At 58.3% G+C, this 17,319-nt stretch overlaps 1 protein-coding gene across 8 annotated transcripts in view; it reads right to left on the bottom strand.

Annotated features, from left to right (window-relative positions):
- The window catches only part of TPCN2 (two pore segment channel 2), a 42,479-nt gene that overhangs the window by 11,735 nt on the left and 13,425 nt on the right, over positions 1-17,319 (bottom strand). For 2 of the 8 annotated variants that reach the window (XM_063670764.1, XM_063670766.1), the window contains exons 6-14: positions 16,732-16,838; positions 15,750-15,928; positions 7,453-7,518; positions 7,052-7,116; positions 6,449-6,564; positions 5,766-5,847; positions 5,473-5,559; positions 255-374; positions 63-122 (exon numbers count right to left, since the gene is read on the bottom strand). In XM_063670764.1, the coding sequence (XP_063526834.1) occupies positions 63-122; positions 255-374; positions 5,473-5,559; positions 5,766-5,847; positions 6,449-6,564; positions 7,052-7,116; positions 7,453-7,518; positions 15,750-15,928; positions 16,732-16,838 (882 nt within the window). Of the gene's footprint in view, positions 1-62; positions 123-254; positions 375-5,472; positions 5,560-5,765; positions 5,848-6,448; positions 6,565-7,051; positions 7,117-7,452; positions 7,519-9,590; positions 9,694-15,749; positions 15,929-16,731; positions 16,839-17,319 lie in introns of all 8 variants that reach the window. The other 6 variants (XM_063670765.1, XM_063670767.1, XM_054438816.2 and 3 more) reach the window with 5 other exon arrangements.

A 17,319-nucleotide genomic window follows, 5' to 3' on the forward strand; every position in this document is an offset into this window, starting at 1 on the left:
CAGGGCTGCCAACCCTGCCCAGCCTCACCCTGGCCCTGACAGGTAGGCAGCTCAGAACTTACCCCCAGGACGAAGTCATCACGCTCAGCAGGCAGCACATCTGCATACAGCACCAGGAACACCTGCAAAGCCAGAGCAGAGGGCTCGCCGGCTAGCCCAGCACAGCGCTGGGTGAGGCAGGAGGGGCAGGCTCCCGTGCAAGGTGGGCGGGAACAGGCACTTCCACGCCAGCTCTGGGGCAAATCCACACTCACGCAAATGGACACCAGGTTTGCCAGGGCGATGAGGTTCCCCAGGTAGTCAAAGTAGTAGTGGCCAAAGAGGAACTGGGCGCTCTGCAGAAACGGAGACTGGTACTCGGGCCTCGGCGGGTGCTGGGCAAGGAACACACGCGCTCAGAAGCACAGACCAGAAGCCCTGGCTGTTGCAGCCCAAAAATGCTCATACCCTCTTATTCTGGGATTTGATTTTTTCCTACCCTATCTCCCGTCCTATGTATCCAGCCACAGGAAATAATCCCAGACACAGAAATCGCTTTATACACAAAGGTGTTCATCTCAGTGGTCTTTGTAACACCCAAAGAGAAATATAAGCAACTGAAACGTCCACTGAGGCTGTAAGTAAACCATGTTGTGATATTAGAGTCACCTTAAACGTATGCAAAGTGTCACCCTGATATAAAAAAAAAAAAAAACCTGTGTGAAAAAACACATGTAAGTGATATGCTCATAGCTACAGAAACTTAGTACAGAACCGACTCCTGTACTGTGGGCCGGCAGCAGCAGAAGGCAATGAGGGGCAGGTGGGCAGACGCCGCCACTGTCAGGACCCTCCTGAGACCCGGCACTTCCCACGCTCAGCAGCCTCCTTGAGACATGTCCGTGTGTGCACGAGGTCAACAAGGGGAACGGCCTAAACATTTCTCAGCAAGGGGACCTACACCCACTGTCCCACACAGGAGTCACTGACCACCGGCGGCTATTTCATGAACATTTCAATGCAACAAAATTCAACACTCAGTTCTTCGGTGGCAACAGCCACGTGTCAAGTACTCCACAGCCACATGTGATGTGACATGTGGCTACAGCTCATCCCCCAAAAAAGTCCATATGAAAATGGAGAGGGTAAGAAGACATGGCTGCGTGAACAGGCAGGCTGCGGAGTGAAAATCGCAATGCTTCATGTATACGTCAAAGAAGAACAAAGCAACTGTTTCCCCAGGTAACTACGAATGCCTGAAATTACACGGGGAAAAGTCTGGAAGGAAAACACCAGAATATCCAGTTGAATAGAGTGGCTATTCTCCAGTGAGACCCAAACTGGCGGTGTCAATGATCAGCGAACTTCCTCTCGGCTCCCGATATCCTCCTCGATACGCATTCTGCCACAACGGGCAGGGTCCCTTTCAGCATCTCATCCACAGTGAGCAGGAGGTGAGGCTTTCTCAGGGGAGGGGCTGGAGGGACATGGCAGGAGGGCAGGTGGAGGGACATGGCAGGAGGGCAGGTGGAGGGACATGGCAGGAGGGCAGGAGGGCAGGAGGGCAGGTGGAGGGACATGGCAGGAGGGCAGGAGGGCAGGAGGGCAGGTGGAGGGACATGGCAGGAGGGCAGGTGGAGGGACATGGCAGGAGGGCAGGAGGGCAGGTGGAGGGACATGGCAGGAGGGCAGGAGGGCAGGTGGAGGGACATGGCAGGAGGGCAGGAGGGCAGGTGGAGGGACATGGCAGGAGGGCAGGAGGGCAGGTGGAGGGACATGGCAGGAGGGCAGGAGGGCAGGTGGAGGGACATGGCAGGAGGGCAGGTGGAGGGACATGGCAGGAGGGCAGGTGGAGGGACATGGCAGGAGGGCAGGTGGAGGGACATGGCAGGAGGGCAGGAGGGCAGGTGGAGGGACATGGCAGGAGGGCAGGTGGAGGGACATGGCAGGAGGGCAGGTGGAGGGACATGGCAGGAGGGCAGGTGGAGGGACATGGCAGGAGGGCAGGTGGAGGGACACGGCAGGAGGGCAGGAAGGCAGGAGGGCAGGAGGGCAGGTGGAGGGACATAGCAGGAGGGCAGGAGGAAAGGTGGAGGGACATGGCAGGAGGGCAGGTGGAGGGACACGGCAGGAGGGCAGGTGGAGGGACACGGCAGGAGGGCAGGTGGAGGGACACGGCAGGAAGGCAAGCCTCCCCTGCGGTTTCCAGATGCTACGGGGTGGATCGGGGTGTGGTGTTAAGCACATCTGGACACGCTCTGTCTGAGACACACAGTCCCCAGGCGACCTACAGCCACAGCCTGACCTCCTGAAAATTTCCCAGCTTCCCACAGTCCTCAATGTGGAAACCAGTGCCCAAAGGCCACCTGCCCGCACTGGCACCCAATTCCCTCGGCAGGACCACGCCACTGCCTGCTCATAGCCTGGGCCTGCTGCACCCGGGAGGGTCACCTCCTGCTTACCCAGTGACCACAGACCAACCGCAGCCCAGGGAAGCCAGTGAACGTCTCTGCATTCCTGTGGGCGAAACCACACCCGCTCTCAAGAGGTCTGGACCCCGGCTTCGGAGGGTCCCCTTCCAGGTCCATCCTTCCTCATGCACTCCCCTCAGCCCAAGGACGCCACATGGTTTCCTCACATCTTGCAGTTACTCTTTTATCACAGTTGCCACTTCTGTATACGACACTTTCCGTTTAACCCAGACCAACACCTTGGCCAAGAGAGATTTTAGCATTATCTATTATGTCTAAATTGTTACAAGGAGGAGGTGTTCATATGTTAGCTGTGTAACTGAGAGATAACTGATATGACTAAAGTGGTTGTCTCTGGGTAGAAAGCCAGTGAGGTGGATTTTCCCACTTCCCTGTTGTCTATAATGAATGACCACTGCATTTTAAACCCCAAAAGCTTCTCATATGAAGAGGAGACTTCTTTCAGCAGCAGGCAGGGCACCTTCTCTGAAGCTCGCCAGCAAGCACCAACTGACTCCCTGGCCATGGCCAGGCTGACGCCCAGGCAGTGACCCCACACAGGAGGGCTCTCAAAAAGGCTGGAGCTCCCATGACGTCAGCCTGCCGAGAAAGCACCTCTTTGTGCTTCCAAAACCACAGACTGCCCCAAATCTGAGCAATCCCAGAAGCATCTGCCTCCCAAACTGAAGCTCAGCCAGCCCTTCACATCAGCGGGCTCTGCGTCCGCAGACTGAACCAACTGCAGATCAAAACATACTTGGGGAAAAAGCATCTGTACGGAGCATGTACAGGTTTTCCTACCCTTATTCCCCAAACTCCCACCGCATTCCTAGGTGCTATGTATTCTAAGTACTCTAGAAATGATTTAAAGTCTACGGAAGGATGTGTGTAGGTTACATGCAAACACTACATCATCTTAAGCAAGAGACTTAAACATCCATGGATTTTGTATCCACATGGAGTCCTAGAACCAATCCCTACAGATACCGAGGGGCGACGGCCTCCCCTCTACAGTCAGCATTATTGAGGAAAGGTGTCAGAAAACCAGATTAAGGATATCGGCAGCTCCCAAAACCTGTGGAACCTAAACTCCCATCTCAAAGCCGAGTGCTCAGTGCCCTGGGAAGAGCATCACCGGGACCTCCAGGGGGACCGCCAGGCTGGGAATCAGGCCAGGCCTGTGTGTTGGGCCTTCCCCACTCCTGCACGCACACGAGCCCGCTCTACTGGGTCACGGCCAAAGCAATCCATCCGCCCTTCCTCCACATCACCACGGGAGGAGGAACCCCTTTCCAGGTCTCATCAAATCCTGACACTGGAAAAGGGACTGGACAACAAGGACTCAACTGCACCCTAGGGAACAGCGACAACTGCCCAGGGAGAGCCCAGATGGCCCAGAGCACACCAGGAGCAAAGCCTGAGGAATGAAAACCACCTTTCCAGAACCTTTAGGATGACTGGCTTCTCCCAGCCTGCGTCTGCCTGCCCCTGGAAGGGGCCGGATCACAGCGAACCTAGCCTACGACAGCCACTAAGAGCTGCTTCCTGAGCCCCAAACACCTCCAGCCCTAGGACAAGCACCTTTATCTAGAACAGTGCTTCTTCATTTTCTGTCATCTGAGGACCATCTCCACAGTTTCTGCGAAATCTGCACCTGGTAAACTTTATTTCGTATCTTCAAGTCAACCTTAAGTTGATACCGCATTGCCCAGCCTTGTCCCAAACAGAGGTTTGATGGCGTGAATATTCAAAGTGCCACCTACTGATCCTCACCACACTCATTGCCCATATGCCCCAAGCGGTTGGGGGTGCCACACTGAGGAATGCAGCCCTAAAGGGGATGCCCAAAGTGACGATGCGGATGAGTGCGCGGCACTCAAGCTCAGGCTGGGACAGGGCCTGACTCCAGAGGCCTGACTCCAGAAGTTAGGAAAATATGTTTTTTAGAGAACCACCTCTGACAGGGGCCTGCAGCCACAGAGGCCGACAAGGAATCCCGAAGTAGGTGACAGTTGCTATGGGCTGAATTTTGTCTCCCTCGAAATTCGTATCTTTAACCTCTAACCCCCAGTAGCTCAGAATGTGACTATATTTGGAGACTGGGCCTTTCAAAAGGTAATTTAGTGAAAACAAGGCCATTAGAATGGGCCCTAATCCAATCTGAATAGGGTCCTTATAAGAAGAGGAGACGACACACAGAAGGATGACCACGTGAGGACACAGGGAGAAGGCGATGTCTACAGCCACGGAGAGGGGCCTCAGGTGAGGACACAGGGAAAGAACAGTGCCTATAAGCCACTGAGAGGGGCCTCAGGAGGAACCAGCCCTGTGACACCTTGGCCTCAGACTGACGGCCAGGACTGAGATGACAAATGTCTGCTGCTTCAGTCCTGCCCCCGCCCCAGTCTGTGGTGCCATCCCAGGAGTGTGAGCAAACGAGAAAAGTGACACAGAACTGGCAGGCGTCTGCCACCCCACCTCTCTACCCCATCCCCATTCCAGGGTCTGGCTCAGTCCTCTGAGGCTGAGCAGCTGGAATGGCAGCCCCTGTGCTGCCCCCACACTGCCTGTGAGCACCTGGGCTGTTTCTCACTGTCTCCGCCCACCCGGCCCAGGCCTTCTGGACACAGAGCTTAGCCGGATGCTCAGGCCCACCTGGGAACTTTGTAAACCAGTGTCAAGGGTGAAAGGCAAACGCCTTGGAGAGGACCAGCGTGCGGACCTCCTGAGGAAGGACAGACAGGAAAAGGAGAGTATGTCATGGAAACCGAGAAGACCATTTGGAAGACTCCTTCGTGTCGAGCTGGGCTCAGGCTAGTTCCTGGGGTCTAGTGAATTTCATAAAAATCTCCCCAATCTCCAAGAGCCAAAGAGATCTCCATTCCCAGTTCCCATCCTAGGAGCCAGGATCCCTGGCAAGTGAATCCCAGCACTGATCATTAGAAGAGTTCCCCAGGTGATCAAGGGCAGTGGAAACTGGAAGGCCCCCACTATCCACCCTGGGCGGCTGTGGCCCCAGTACCTCTTTAACCACACTTCTGTCAAGCTCATTGAAGAGCTTCTGAAACTCCTCAGCTGAGAGCAGAACACTGCCGTAGGAACGCACCTTCTGCAGAGGAAGGAGCACAGGTCAGCAGGGGTGCACAGGAAGGTGAGCGCCCTCAGAGGTGAGCGCCCCCAGCCCCAACCCCACCCCGACGGGCTGTGAATGCTGCAGGTGACCTGAAGCCACACCCCCAGTCCTGAAAAGGGGCTGCTGGCCCAAGTGACCTCCCGGGAGGAGCCCAGAGGAGGCTGGGAGCAGGGGGCGGGTACCTCCATCATGGCCTGCTTGTGGGAGCTGTCCAGCTGGACCTTCTGAAGCACCTGCAGCAAGTTCTGGGGCTTCACTCCAACTCTGCAGGGAAAAACCCACAGCCCGGTGAGCAGAGCCAGCTCGGCTCCCTTGGAACCCCGGCCTGGGTCCTCCTGCCCTGGCGTCTGGCTTGAGCTTTGCCATGAAGCCACTTTGCAGCCTGAGCCACACCAAGAGCGCCTGTAGAGTGTCCTGCCACTGCCATCCCCCCGAGGAGGGGCAAACTGACTTCACCACTATGAGCAGTCAGGACCAGAACTTTCCACTGCAATGTCCCTCCAGCTCTCTGCCCTCATTTGCAAGCAGGACAGTGGTGTGGACAGCTGGCCCACGCACCTCTGGCTCTGCTGCCTAAGTCAGCACAGAAGGGTGGAAGAGCACAAAGGGGGACAAGAAGGCCGGGCCACTGGGTCCTTCACCAGCCCAGGGTCCCTGGGAGGCACGAAGACAAAGGCGTGGACTCAGGACAAGGACGCCAGGAACCACAGAGCGCCAGGGACATGGTGGTTTCCATGAATCGGGTGCCAGCCAGCAGGGGCGAGGCACAGGCTGAGCACGAGAAGCCCCTGATGAACACCCGGCCCCTGCCCAGCAGCCACAGCGCCCACCCTCAGGGAGAAGAGGGTCCATGCCCAGCACTCACGCCTGAGGGAAGGCTCCTCCCTCCCCCACCATGGAGGACAGGACTTCAAAGGCAGCCCGGGTTCCCAGCCGCCTCCGAAACAGCGAGGTCTGGAGAGATTTCTGCAAAGAGGAAGGCTGTGGACGGCAGGATCAGCCCTCCCCCGGCTCAGAACCCCCGACCCGTCCCTCCCCTGGGGAACAGGCAGAGGGGGAGTCTGGGCAGCCTTGGAGGGGGCCCAGTTCCCCACAGCCTGGGGGCAGCCCCTCACCCCCCCGGGAATGAGAGGATTGGTCAGACTCCCGGGACAGGCCGCACAGGAAGGTGTCTGACGGGCGTGCTTGCGATACGCTGGGCCGCGTTTCTTCTCTGTGTGTTGGGGGGGGCCCCCGGCTCCCCCTCAAAAGTGTCTAGGGTCTGCTGTCCTGGGAGTTGCCATCTCTGGCAGTGGCTAGAGCAACCACACATGTGTATCCCCGGCTGATCCACAGGAGGTGGCAACCCTGCCCTCCCATCCCACCAGGAGCCTGGCCGGCAAGGGTCACCCAGCTGCTCAGCTCAAGCCACACCCTGCTTGGCCTCCCGGCAGCTCCAGGCACAGCCAGCATGGGGGAGCTCGCTCACCATCAGGTAGCCCCGGAACTGACTGTAGATGATGGCTGTCAGCAGGTTCATCAGAAACAGGCTTCCTTCAAGAGGAGACAGCCACGATCAGGGGCGCCACCAGCACAGCAGCAAAACCAACGCGAGGGTGGCCGGCACAGGAGAACAGAGCGCCGGGGGTGTCCCCTAGCAAAGGGAAACGTGGCCTGGCCAGCGCAGTCACGGGCGGGAGGACGACGAGGTCAACGGTGGTGACAGAACAGAAAGAGTGGAGTGGGGGATCCCTGGGGCGAAGCTGTTGGCGGGGGATCCCCGGGGTGATCTCTGGAGTGAAAAACACGGATGTGGAGGCAGCAGGGTGTATCGGTCCCTGAGCTCTCGGGATCCTGTCATAGAATGCTGGCCACATTACCTGCACTCACCTATCACAGTGAAGACTATGAAGAAGATGGCATAGGCCCGGTTCTTGGAATACGCAGGAATCATCACTGAAAGGACAAAGAAATAACAGAAACTGACAACCTCAGTACCTGATCCCATTCCCATCCTGACGCTACCCTATTTGCTTTTGCAATAGAAAGGAGGTCTCCACTGCTGGGCGTGGTGGCTCACGCCTATAATCTCAGCACTTTGGGAGGCTGAGGCGGGTGGATCACTTGAGGTCAGGAATTCGAGACCAGCCTGGCCAACACAGTGAAACTCCGTCTCTACTAAAAATACAAAAATTAGCCAGGCGTGGTGGCTCATGCCTGCAATCCCAGCTACTCGGGAGGCTGAGGCAGGAGAATCGCTTGAACCTGGGAGGTGGAGGTTGCAGTGAGCCGAGATTGCGCCACTGCACTCCAGTCTGGGTGACAGAGCGTGGCTCCGTCTCAAACAAAAAAGAAAGAAAGAAAGAAAGAAAGAAAAGAAAAAAAAGAAAGGAGGTCTCCTGGGAGGGCTGATAGGCCTTCCTGTCCAAATTCGATCTCTTGCCTCTGCTCGCACACCCTCCAGGACGGGGAACTCCCTACCTATCAAGGATGTCCATCTGCGCACAGAGCTGAAAGCCTCCCTGCAGCCCTCCCCACAGTCAGTCCTGCTCCCAGTGCGGTCACTTGCTAGGACTCAGACAGTCCTGCTCCCAGTGCGGTCACTTGCTAGGACTCAGACAGTCCTGCTCCCCCTGTGGTCACTTGCTAGGACTCAGACAGTCCTGCTCCCCCTGCGGTCACTTGCTAGGACTCAGAGGACACAAGAGACAGCACTCATGGTCCACAAGATGAAAGGCACCAACCAGGGTGGCTGGGCCACAGCCAAGCCCAGGACCGTGGCCTCCATCCTGGCCACACTTGCACCTGAGGAGCGGAGGCCCCATCAGCATCACACAGGGTGAGCATCGTGGCCAGTAAGACCCTTGGCCCTCACACGCTGCTACCCAGTGGCTCCCAGAGCTGAACCTCGGCAGCAACAGGAGTGTGGGTGTGTGGAGCTCCAGCAGGACGGCACCGGGAGACCCCTCTGACCACTGATCTCCAGCAGGACGGCACCGGGAGACCCCTCTGACCACTGATCTCCAGTAGGAGGGCACCGGGAGACCCCTCTGACCACTGATCTCCAGCAGGACGGCACCGGGAGACCCCTCTGACCACTCATCTCCAGCAGGACGGCACCGGAAGACCCCTCTGACCACTGATCTCCAGTAGGAGGGCACCGGGAGACCCCTCTGACCACTGATCTCCAGCAGGACGGCACCGGGAGACCCCTCTGACCACTCATCTCCAGCAGGACGGCACCGGAAGACCCCTCTGACCACTGATCTCCAGTAGGAGGGCACCAGGGGACCCCTCTGACCACTGATCTCCAGCAGGACGGCACCGGGAGACCCCTCTGACCACTGATCTCCAGCAGGACGGCACCGGGAGACCCCTCTGACCACTCATCTCCAGTAGGAGGGCACCGGGAGACCCCTCTGACCACTGATCTCCAGTAGGAGGGCACCGGAAGACCCCTCTGACCACTGATCTCCAGCAGGAGGGCACCGGAAGACCCCTCTGACCACTGATCTCCAGTAGGAGGGCACCGGGGGACCCCTCTGACCACTGATCTCCAGCAGGACGGCACCGGGAGACCCCTCTGACCACTCATCTCCAGTAGGAGGGCACCGGAAGACCCCTCTGACCACTGATCTCCAGTAGGAGGGCACCGGGGGACCCCTCTGACCACCGCTATCATCGCCCTATGAAGAACACCAGCCACTTTCAGCTTCTCAGAGGAGTGAGAAGACAAGGAGGAAGAGGAGACGAAAAGAAAAAGGGAGGAGGGAGTGAGAAAGCAAAGGCATGAGACAGAAAAGGAAAGAAGGAAAGAGAAGGGACAAGAGAGAGGGAGAAGAAAACCAAGACAAAAAAAGAAGAGAAAGGAAAAGAAGGTGAGGAAGGAAAATGTCACCCTTTCTTCTCCATTTATCGATAAAAAGGCCTCAGACACTCCCGCTGGGTTCTAAGGCTCAGCGGCCCAAACCGGCCCCCACATGCTGGGCTCACCAACCCCCAGGGCCCCTCCCTGGCCCTGCACGCACCATCGGGGTTGTTGGCCGTGGTCAGCAGCACCAGGAGGGAAGTCAGAGACTCAGGCAGGTTCTGGAAGTAGGTCAGCCTCTCCCTGTCCTGCTCATCATCCTGCTGAGAGCAGAAGCGACAGCTCCAGGGCACCACTGGGTCCCCACCCCACAGGCTGAGCTCCAGGCCCCAGACCCAAGCGGCTGGAACCATCCACCCACTGCCCAGCCTGCATCTCCCTGTGGTCTCCCAGCAGGGTGAGCTCATGACCAGACAGGACCAAACTCAGGATCTCCGGGCTCAAGAGTGGGCACCCAGGGAGACTGCTCACCCGCATGGACACGGTGCCCAGAAGCAGGCCAGCTCAGAACCGCAGCAAAAAGCCCTCAGCCAGCCTAGTGACCTCCCTCAGGCCACCTCGCCTGCTCGCAGCCGACTCTGCCATACGCTGTGTGAGCAGTGAGACTACAGGGCAGAGGCAGGAGGGGCAGGAGGAGCAGAGGGGCCCAGGCTGCCAGGGTGGGATAGGTTGGACCCTTCGTGAAGCCTGCTCTAGGGGCTGTGTGTCAGGGCCCACGGCCGCCCACAGCCACCCACGGGACTCAGTGGCACTGTGCTCGTGGCTGTGGTGAATCACAGCCATTGGCAAGGGGGCATCCACACCGGAGTCCCTATCCTCTCTCCTTCCTGAGAGGGGTCCCAGCCACAAAACACAGCTGGCATGTGCAGCGTTTCTGCTCGGAAAGCAACTCCGCTTGAGACTCCGGGCCAGGCTCGTGGGCACCCTCTGCCTACCAAGCCTCCAGACCCCCCAGCTGGAAGATGGGTGGTTCTCGCAAACCAGACTGGTTGTATGAACTGTGGGGGCAGGTGGCACAGCGGGACTTGGCACACAAAGCAACCTCTTCTCTTAGGGATCGTTTCAAAGCCACAATCCCAGCTGCTGGCCAAGGGGCGACCCCGCAGGCAGGCCCTGGCACGGAGGCACCTGTGATGGCCACTCTCTCTCGCATAGGCCACCCTTCCTGCCTCAGAGCCCCATCAACAGCACCAAGGCCTCCAAGGCCTCACCTATAAAATGGCACTGTCCCCTCGTCTGTCCAGTCAGGGGCTCCCAAGGACACGTGAGCTAATTGGTGAAGACTCCACAATCTGCTAGGGGGAGGGGGCACAGGGGCCACTGAGAGGGAGTTAGAAGGCAGGGAGCGCTGTCAGGCACAGAGCCACAGGTGGGGACAGGCTCCCCTGCTGGGGAGAGCGAGGCGGGCCCCTCCTGGGCCTCAGCCCAAGCCAGAGTGGAGGAGCAGAGCGAGGCCTTCCGAGGCCTGGAGGGCAGGCTGGCCTCCAACGGGCACCGGGGACAGCAGGACCGGAGTGCTGGGCCCAGGCCTCCCGGGCCTCCCCCATCCCACTCTCACCCAGTCAAACCACCACGTTCCCAAACATAAAGCAACCCACCGAGCGCCCACGGAGCAAGGTTTAGGGCCAGGCTTCGAGCCAGCTGAGGCACACCACCTAACAGACGCTGAGGTCCATAGAGCCGACAGAACTCCCCAAGGCAGGTGGCCCTGCCCCGGCCCATCTCCCATCCCACACTGTGCGCCTCCCAGCAGGCCTCACGCTCCTCCTCTACAATTCAGCTCCAGACCCTAGGCGTGACTTCCCGTACCTCCTGCCCAGCCCAAGCCACAGCTCTGCAGGAACACAGAGGAGCCGTGGGCTCCTGCCCAACCTGCCACAACCAGCGACGATGGACCCGAGCCAGCCCACAGCCCCAACCTGAGAAACATCTGTAAAATGGGACAGCACCATCACAGCTGCTGGGAGACCACACACCCCAACCCCAACCCTGGTTCTTGGAAATCAATCCAGGTTGGAGCTTCACAACGAGCAAAGCCAGCAGAGGACAAGCAGGCTGGCTCTGGACCGCACTCACAAAGGCAGCTAAAGCAAGGCGGCCGCTGCGCCCAGAAGCACAGCCTGGCTACCGTCCCCAGACCAGGCTGGCAGGGCATGACGGCCAGGGAAGGAAGGCAGGACGGGCCAGCCACCATCCCACACTCCTCTCAAGTCCTGCCTCGGACAGGGATCCAGACTCCTGCCAAGACCACGACAAGCACTCACCCCTTACACAAGGTACACCTTGCTCCCCTAGGTCCCCTTCGTGGGGCAGAAACCCACGCCTGGAGGAGGAGCCAACCCTTCCAGGTGCCTCAGGACGGGACACTCGGCCTTCCCGGGGCGGAGGACCACACCCTGGCCTCAAGGCCGAGGCTGTTGCCACTTCCAGCACCCACACTGACGCCATCCACCTGGCACGGGCTCTGGCAAACAGCGCCACCGCAGCGGTCACTGGACGGTCACACAGAGGAAGGCCTGAGATTCTGTCAGCCGGTTCCATCTCCACAACCCAGCTGCCCCCACCACCCACAGACAGGCACACAAACACAAACATACACACAGAGATACGCACACACATGCACACGCACACAGGCAAACAGACACCACGCACACAGAGACATACAGATACCATGCCCGCACACAGACACCACACCACACACACAAGACACCACATGCACACACAGACATACAGACAGCATGCACACAGACACCACACGCACACACAGACATACAGACATCACGCACAGACACCACACGCACACACAGACATACAGACACCACACCCACAGACACCACACGCACACACAGACATACAGACACCACGCACACATAAGACACCACACACACACAGACATACAGACACCACGCACACATAAGACACCACACACACACACAGACATACAGACACCACGCACACAGACACCACACACACACACCACACACAGACATAGACACCACACACACATAAGACACCACACACACAGATACCACGCACACAGACACCACACACACACACAGACATACAGACACCACGCACACATAAGACACCACACACACACACATACAGACACCACGCACACAGACACCACACACACACACACACACACAGACATACAGACACCACACACACATAAGACACCACACACACACAGATACCACACACACAGACACCACACGCACACAGACATACAGACACCACGCACACATAAGACACCACACACACACACATACAGACACCACGCACACAGACACCACACACACACACACACACAGACATACAGACACCACACACACATAAGACACCACACACACACAGATACCACACACACAGACACCACACGCACACACAGACAGACACCACGCACACATAAGACACCACACACACACACAGACACCACACACACACACACACACAGACACCAGACACACACACAGACATACAGACACCACGCACACAGACACCACACACACACACAGACATACAGACACCACACACACAGACACCACACACACACACCACACACAGACATACAGACACCACACACACAGACACCACACACACACACACACACACAGACATACAGACACCACACACACAGACACCACACGCACACACACACACAGACATACAGACACCACACACACAGACACCACACACACACACACACACACAGACATACAGACACCACACACACAGACACCACACGCACACACACACACAGACATACAGACACCACGCACACATAAGACACCACACACACACACAGACATACAGACACCACGCACACATAAGACACCACACACACACACAGACATACAGACACCATGCACACAGACACCACACACGCACACAGACATACAGACACCACGCACACAGACACCACACACGCACACACACACACAGACATACAGACACCACGCACACAGACACCACACGCACACACACACACACAGACATACAGACACCACGCACACAGACACCACACGCACACACAGACATACAGACACCACGCACACAGACACCACACGCACACACAGACATACAGACACCACACACACAGACACCACACACACACACAGACATACAGACACCACACACACAGACACCACACACACACACAGACATACAGACACCACACACACAGACACCACACACACACACCACACACAGACACACACACAGACATACAGACACCACACACACAGACACCACACGCACACACACACACACAGACATACAGACACCACACAAACAGACACCACACGCACACACCACACACACAGACATACAGACACCACACACAGACACCACACGCACACACACACACACACAGACATACAGACACCACACACACACACACATAAGACACCACACACACACACAGACATACAGACACCACACACACAGACACCACACACACACACCACACACAGACATACAGACACCACACACACAGACACCACACACACACACACACACACAGACATACAGACACCACACACACAGACACCACACGCACACACACACACACAGACATACAGACACCACGCACACATAAGACACCACACACACACACAGACATACAGACACCATGCACACAGACACCACACACGCACACACAGACATACAGACACCACACACACAGACACCACACGCACACACACACACAGACATACAGACACCACGCACACATAAGACACCACACACACACACAGACATACAGACACCATGCACACAGACACCACACACGCACACACAGACATACAGACACCACACACACAGACACCACACGCACACACACACACACAGACATACAGACACCACGCACACATAAGACACCACACACACACACAGACATACAGACACCATGCACACAGACACCACACACGCACACACAGACATACAGACACCACACACACAGACACCACACGCACACACACACACACAGACATACAGACACCACGCACACAGACACCACACGCACACACAGACATACAGACACCACACACACAGACACCACACACGCACACACACACACAGACATACAGACACCACACACACAGACACCACACGCACACACACACACACACAGACATACAGACACCACGCACACAGACACCACACGCACACACAGACATACAGACACCACACACACAGACACCACACACACACACAGACATACAGACACCACACACACAGACACCACACACACACACAGACATACAGACACCACGCACACAGACACCACACATACACACACAGACATACAGACACCACGCACACAGACACCACACACACACACACACATACAGACACCACGCACACAGACACCACACATGCACACATACAGACAACAAACAAGCACACAGACATAGACACCACACACCTACACATACAAACAAACATGCACACAGACATGCAGACTCCACACACACACAGGGGGCTCAATGACCGCTTCGCCCTGGGTGAGAACGCAGGCTTCAGCCTTCCCCTTCTGGACAACACACACCAAACCCCAACACGGCCACAAACAGGAATAGCAGCGCAGGCTGAGCACCGTCCACTCCCATGACAAAGCCGCAGAGACGCAGCGTGGCCCCAGCCCCAAGAAGGATGGCGCCCTCAGCCAGGACAGGAGGACAAACACATAGCACTGGAGCTGGGTGGGGGGACAGGAAGACACCTCCACACAGCAACGAGCTGCTGGGCCCCGGGGCAGCCGCAGAGGAGGATATGGTGGGAGAGACTAGTGGCAGGAGAGGGCGTGGGAGGTGAGGGCCCTCCCAATAGGCCAGCGCAGCCTTGGGGGCTGCAGTCAGAGAGGGCGCAGGGCCAGCCTGGTTGTCAGGAAGGATGAGCGGGGCTGGAGGACCCACCCTCAGTGAACGGCCTGGTGGGGAGGGGCGGGGAGGGGTGGGGAGGGGCGGGGAGGGGCGGGGAGGGGCGGGGGATAGGGAGGGAGGGAAGTGGGAAGGAGGATAGGGGAACTGAGTCAGGATGGGAGGGAGCAGAGGAGGGTGGGAGGGGGCAGCCAGGACAGAGGACAAGTGGCCCTGAGCCCAGGAGACCCCAGGACAGACAGGTGTGTCTGGGCAGTGGGGTGGTGGAACACCGTGGCCACCCGAAGGCAGACTCCTGGACCCCAGATGGGCCACTGCTATCACTGGACAGAGTCTGCACATGGGTTAGGACACGGCAGCAGACACCAGCCCAGCCCCCTCTGTTAGTCACAGCACAGGGCAGCCCCATTCCCAGACCCTGACCATGGGCACCCTACCTTCCCACCGGCGAACAGCAACATCCCGAACATGGTGAAGAGGCACAGGTGGATGGCCAGCAGCAGCCCGACGCTGGGGGAGAGCACGGCACTCAGCCTGGGCCAGGAGGGCGGACAGGCAGGGACACCTGACCTGCCTGCAGGGCTTGGTGACAGGAGCGCCCAGGAGTCTGCAGCAGCTGGCGTAGATCCAGGCAGCAGTTGGGTCCCCCTCTCCCCGAGGGCCTTGCCTCACGCTCAGCTCATGGGGCCCAGAGGAAAGGCCTGGTCCTACCCTGGCAGGGTCCTTTCTTTGACAGTGACAAATGAAACCCTGGGGGTCCAGCTGAGACAGCATCCAAGGACCCAGGGCTCTCAGAGGGGAGGCCACTTCCATTCATCTGAGCTGGATGGTGAGGGGTCAGCCACTAGGGACTCGGGCAACGCTGCCACTGGCAAGAGCGGAGGGTGGCAGGGGATCGGGACCGGGGTGAGCCGAGGCTGGATGGAGGCTGGACCTGGGGCACAGGGAGAGAGCCCTACACTTCCAGTGGCAACAAGAGCCACGAGGGCTTCCAAGCAGGGGTGCCGTCAGGAGCAGCTCAGCTTTATGAAGTCTAGACTGGCAGCATGCCGACACCATGAGTGGGAGGGGACGGCAGAGGGGAGAGGCAGGGCACAGCCACAGGGGGACAGAGGGGACAAGAGGAGACCCATCAGAGGGAGCCCATGGGACTCAGCAGCCTTTGAGCTGGGGTCGGGGTGTCTGCAGCCCTGGCCCTAGCTCGAAGGCTGCTGGGAGGCTTCTGGGGAACTGCTGGAACCACAGAAACCCCAAACGCCCCCGCCCCCCCAGCAGCCTCCCCACACCATCACCAGCCAGCCAGGGATGTGCAGCACGCAGTCCAAGATGAGACTCCGGTGGGCCCCACCCACAACCACATGGCCTGGGGCAAAGAGAGCCCCTTCCCAACCCTGCGAGCCCGGGGCACCAAGAGCCCACCTGGCCATTTCCGGCAGCGACCAGCGGATGCATTTCAAGGTCTTCTTCATCATAGAGGAGTTCTGCAGCAGGAAGAAGGGGCGGAGGAGCCGGCGGATCCGCAGGGGCTGGAAGAGACCCAGGAAACTGAGGACCACGTCGAGTGCTTAGTTCTACCCCTCACCGACCATCCCAGATGGGCACACGGTTCAGAGACCCCGGTGCCCTGGGGGCCACTCCAGGGTCACTGAGCTCAGAGTGGAGGGCCTGGCTCCAGAGCTGGCCTCGAGACCTGTTCCAGGCCACATGCTCTGCAGTCCTTCCCTGTCGCAGGTCTCCCCCTACCCATCTCCCAACTCCTGGGCGCTGCACACAGAGGTTCCCCAATCCTAACACCTGTCCCCGTCCCTGTCCAAGGCCATCCTCCCCTCTGCCCACCCAGGACACAGCTGGAAGGGTGGTGGCCCCATGCCTCCCTTGGGACCCTCCTGCCTTGCCCAGCACACCTGGCCTCTCAGGGTACCATCCCCGCCTCCTCAACCCTCAACCCGCCTCCTCTCATACCCCCATCTCCAAGCCTTCCCCTCCCAGACACAGACCCTGCCCCCA

The sequence above is a fragment of the Pongo pygmaeus genome, chromosome 9 (genome assembly GCF_028885625.2).
Source record: "Pongo pygmaeus isolate AG05252 chromosome 9, NHGRI_mPonPyg2-v2.0_pri, whole genome shotgun sequence".
In the NCBI taxonomy this organism is placed as follows: domain Eukaryota; kingdom Metazoa; phylum Chordata; class Mammalia; order Primates; family Hominidae; genus Pongo; species Pongo pygmaeus.